General features: G+C 57.5%; 1 protein-coding gene across 1 annotated transcript in view; it reads left to right on the forward strand.

Annotated features, from left to right (window-relative positions):
* TTC21A (tetratricopeptide repeat domain 21A) overlaps nucleotides 1–4,370 on the forward strand; it is a 31,027-nt gene that overhangs the window by 3,628 nt on the left and 23,029 nt on the right. Inside the window, exon 5 of the mRNA XM_077774016.1 lies at nucleotides 1,811–1,968. Within this exon, the coding sequence (XP_077630142.1) occupies nucleotides 1,811–1,968 (158 nt within the window). The remainder of the gene's footprint in view (nucleotides 1–1,810; nucleotides 1,969–4,370) is intronic.

Raw genomic sequence — 4,370 nt, forward strand, 5'->3', positions numbered from 1 at the left:
GGGGTCCCTACCTGGGCCTCAGGGGGAGGGGGTCCCATGGGGGACTTTGGGCCAGACGCTCTGTCTCAGGCCGTCTCCTGGCCGGTGGGGAGCGGGTGCCCAGAGAGAGTCCGGGTCCCACAGCAGCCCAGGGCTCGTCTCCTCCTGCGTGGGGTCCCCTCGGGGTCCCATCCTCAGGGTCTGCCCTGTTGTCTCTACCTTTTACGCCCCACTCTCTCTTCTCTCTGGTTAAATTCGGTGGGAGGAGGGAGATGGGGTAGAAGTTTGGTGTCTTCTGATCTCCACCTAAATTACATTCTTTATTTCTTACGTGACCCTCACGGAATCAACCAATGAAAGAAAAACTAGCCTCTTAATCTCTTCTCTTTGTCTGTATCTTAGAAAAACGACTGTGTCCTCATTCAAAAAAACACAGGAGGCTGATAAACTCAAAAGATGAATTAAAACGGCGCCCTTCGCCCTCCCTCTCCACACAGCTCACGTGGCCACTTTAGGGCCGCGTCTCCCAGTCTGTCTTCCACGTGTGCGGCTCCGGGGTGCCTGGCGGGGCGTTCTGGGGGCACCCTTGGGACCGGCACCTGTGGGGGAGGGGCCAGAAGCAGGACCGGGTGGCAGAAGTCACTTTGTGATGCAGCGAAGGCCTCAGCCGACTCGGGGTTCCAGAGCTGGGGTGGCCCCTCCCCGGCCCCCTCCCTGACCAGCAGCTGGGTGGGGGCCGCCCCCTGGGGACAGGGTGACCCCACGGGGCGGGCTGCCCAGAGGGCCGGCAGCTCTCAGCCCTCCTGGCCCTGCAAGGGTCCTCCCTGAGCAGCCCTGCGGGCGGGGCCGGTGCTGTCACTTAACACGGCGATAATCACAGGGCACCCCTTTCCGTCGTTTGAAGATGCCACCTCGAGCATCTCCCCCGTCGCGCGGGCCTAATGTAATTTGCCAGCCGGTCTCCTGCTGTTGGACGCTGAGATCGTCTTCAGCTCGCAGTGAGGGCGCTGCAGGGAGCACGCGTACGCGTGAACCTGCATCTAGAACAGTCCCAGTCCTGTTTCTAACGAGCCCCGATCGGGCGGCTGCCGGCCTGACAGCAGCTCCCCTCAGAGCCCAACGCCAAGTCCCTCCGGAGCCGTGCCCTGGGCCCTCAGGCACCTGGGTCGAGCCACGACCTGGTGGCTGGCAGCGGCCTGGACCGAGGGGGGCACAAACCGCTCTTTAACGGGGTACCTGCAAGTGCCAGCTGACCCTGGGCCTGGGCCATAACCTTCCGGAAAGCGATTTGGGGGCGCCTGGGGGGCTCAGTGGGTCAGGCATCTGACTCAGCTCAGGTCACGATCCCACAGTTCTTGACTGAGCCCCGCACGGGGCTCCCTGCTGTCAGCGCAGAGCCCGTGTCGGACCCTGTCCCCTCTCTCTGGCCTCCACCACCGGACGCACATTCCCTCTCTCTCAGAAATAAATAAACATTTTTGAAATTTTTTAAGAAAAGAATACGAATGGGAAACGAGTGGGCCGTCTGTGGGACTCGAAGGGCCCAGCACGCTCGGGCCTCCCCCCGGGGCGGCCCCCGCGGCCGGGCCGTGTCCCACGCCTGCCTGGGGCTCAGCCGTCTCCCGGCCCGTCCAGGACCCCGAGACTGCTGTGGGCCTGGCTTTGTCACTCAGTGCTGAGTCCTTCCCCAGGGGCCTCAGGGGAGGGCCTGGCCCCGCGGTGGGGGGGGAACCGCAGTGCCCGTGCGCCAGGCTCTGCGCCTGGGCTGCGGAGACACGGACCCCCCCCCTCGTGGGCACTGACGGAGGCTCTTCCCTCGGCCTTTCGACAGGCGACCTACTTCATGACGCAGCAGAACTACGCGGGGGCCCTGGAGGTGGTGAACCAGATCGCCGGCCCCTCGGGCAGCTTCCTGCCCGCCCTGGTCCTGAAGATGCGGCTCTTCCTGGCCCAGCAGGACTGGGAGCAGGCGGTAGAGACCGGGCACAGGTGAGGCGCGACGCGGGTGGTACGGCGCCGACGGGTTCCCGCCGTCCCAGCCGGGCAGAGGGGATCCCGACAGTGTGTGCTTGACGGGACAAGACACAAAAGTCACTGCTGTCGGACCGTGATGCGATCAGAGGGCGGGCGGGCAGGACACACAGAAATGGGCACAGCTAGAGGTCTATGCACGTCGGCTGAGAGAGAGCCGGAGGGAGCGACCCAAGGAACCCAGAGCAGCCGGGGCCACAGGGCCACAAGCAGTTGGCTCTAAGCAGGGGGGAGCGGGGGCGGGGTCACTGGTGACTTGGCTGAGGCCGGATGTAAGCGCTGGGGAGTCCCCGGGACGTGTGGGACAGACCCCCAGTCAGGGCGACCTGGGAGCCCGGTCAATGTCATGGAAATAAAGACCACTGCGGGGGAGGGCGTGTCTGATGGGAGGTTTTCCTAGGATGGCATTTTCTAGATAAACTGAAGCTTATCTCTTTAAACGCTTTAACTATTTTTACTAAGTAATTAAGTATCTAGTAATTCTAGATCGGATACTACTCATGTTCTCCCCAAAGAGAGTTCGCAGACTGATTGTTTTTTCCTGAGCAATGGCACGTCACCCCCATGAAGCGCTACTAGACTGTGGTCATACACTCCACAGTTTGAAACCACACACGTCGCAAGCAGGCCTCTTCCTTCCCCGTGGAGGAATGGTGATTCCTCCGATGGCCATCCAGGGCCTTTGCGTCTCAGAGAGAGGCGGCCCGTAACAAATGAACATGATCGGGCCGGCTCCACCCATGGGGGCCAGCTCGTGCGGTGCGTGTGGGCCTCGGCCCTCCCGTCTCACAGCGGGAACCTGGCCAGTGTGCTCGGCAGGAGCCAGGTCAAGTACGCCCAACCCAACGGGGGCTTGAACTCACCACCCCAAGGGTCAAGATCAAGAGTCTCATGGTCCTGGGGAGCCAGCCAGGCGCCCCAGACCCCATTGTTTTTTAAAATCTCTGCCTCCTCTAGGTATGTATCTCTTTCCATCCCTAATATTATTTATTTTTCCCTTTCCTCTTGTTTTTCTTCATCAACATTTGAATAACTGATTTATTTTATTAATCTTTAAAAAAATGTCTTTAATGTTTGTGTTTGAGAGCGACAGAATGGGAGCAGGGGAGACAGGGAGAGAGGGAGACACAGAGAGAGAGGGAGACACAGAATCGGAAGCAGCTCCAGGCTCTGAGCTGTCAGCACAGAGCCCGACGCGGGGCTTAGGCCCATGAACCGTGAGATCATGACCTGAACCGAACTCAGACACTTAACCGACTGAGCCACCCAGGCGCCCCTTTAATGATCTTTTTGAAAAGTCAGCTTTTGGTTTTGGTGGTGGTCTCTCCCACATCTCTGTTTTCTGCTTTATTCGTGTCTGGTCTCTATGATTTCCTGCAACCTCTTCTGTCTTCTCTTGGTTGGATGCCTGGCCGTCCATTCTCCATCTGCTTTCAGAATATCAGTGTGTAAGTCCCGCAAGGTACCATTTTTAGCAGTATCTACATGTTTGGATATGTATATTTTCAGTATCATTTTGGCTCTAAGAATTCTCTAATATCCATTCTGATTCTTCTTTAGTCCCTAAGTTATTTAAGGGTTTTTTTTTGGGGGGGGGCACCTGGGGCTTCGGTCAGTTGAGCATCTGACTCTTGATCTCAGCTCAGGTCGTGGTCTCAGGGTGTGCTGAGCACTGAGCTTGCTTGGGATTCACTCTCTCTCTGTGTCTCTCCCTCCCCCTCCCTCTGCCCTTCCTCTGCTGGTTCTCTCTCATTAAAATAAAACTTTTTTAAAAATTTTTTAAAGTTTTTTTTTAATGTCCAAATGTCTTTGGTCCACAGTACCTTCAGAATCACCACGAGTGGTTAGAACTGTTTGAATGTTAACTGTACCTAATTAATCGTGTTAGAATTTTGTGTGCTCATTAGGGTAACACCCTATTTTTTTAATGTTTATTTATTTTTGAGAGAGTGGCGGAGTGGGGGTAGGGGAGGGGCAGAGAGAGAGAGGGAGACACAGAATCCGAAACAGGCTCCAGGCTCTGAGCTGTCAGCACAGAGCCCAACGCGGGGCTCGAACTCATGAACCGCGAGATCATGACCTGAGCCGAAGTCGGACGCTTAACGGACTGAGCCCCCCAGGCGCCCCTCGAGTAACGCTCTATGAAGCTGAAGGCCCTCCCTACCCTGGCTGAAAAATGCGTGAAGTTTCCTATAAGCAGAATACTGAACACTCCTCCCCCCCCCAACACCAGTATGCATGACCAGAAACTACCCCTTCACGATGACACACGTGATGGAAAGCAGGGTTCCCTTTCCAACTTACGGCCACGGATTGTCCCCCCAGCACCTCTCCGCACCCCCCCCCCGGGGCCACGGTAC

Source organism: Crocuta crocuta, unplaced genomic scaffold, assembly GCF_008692635.1.
Source record: "Crocuta crocuta isolate KB4526 unplaced genomic scaffold, BGI_CrCroc_1.0 scaffold541, whole genome shotgun sequence".
Taxonomy (NCBI): Eukaryota; Metazoa; Chordata; class Mammalia; order Carnivora; family Hyaenidae; genus Crocuta; species Crocuta crocuta.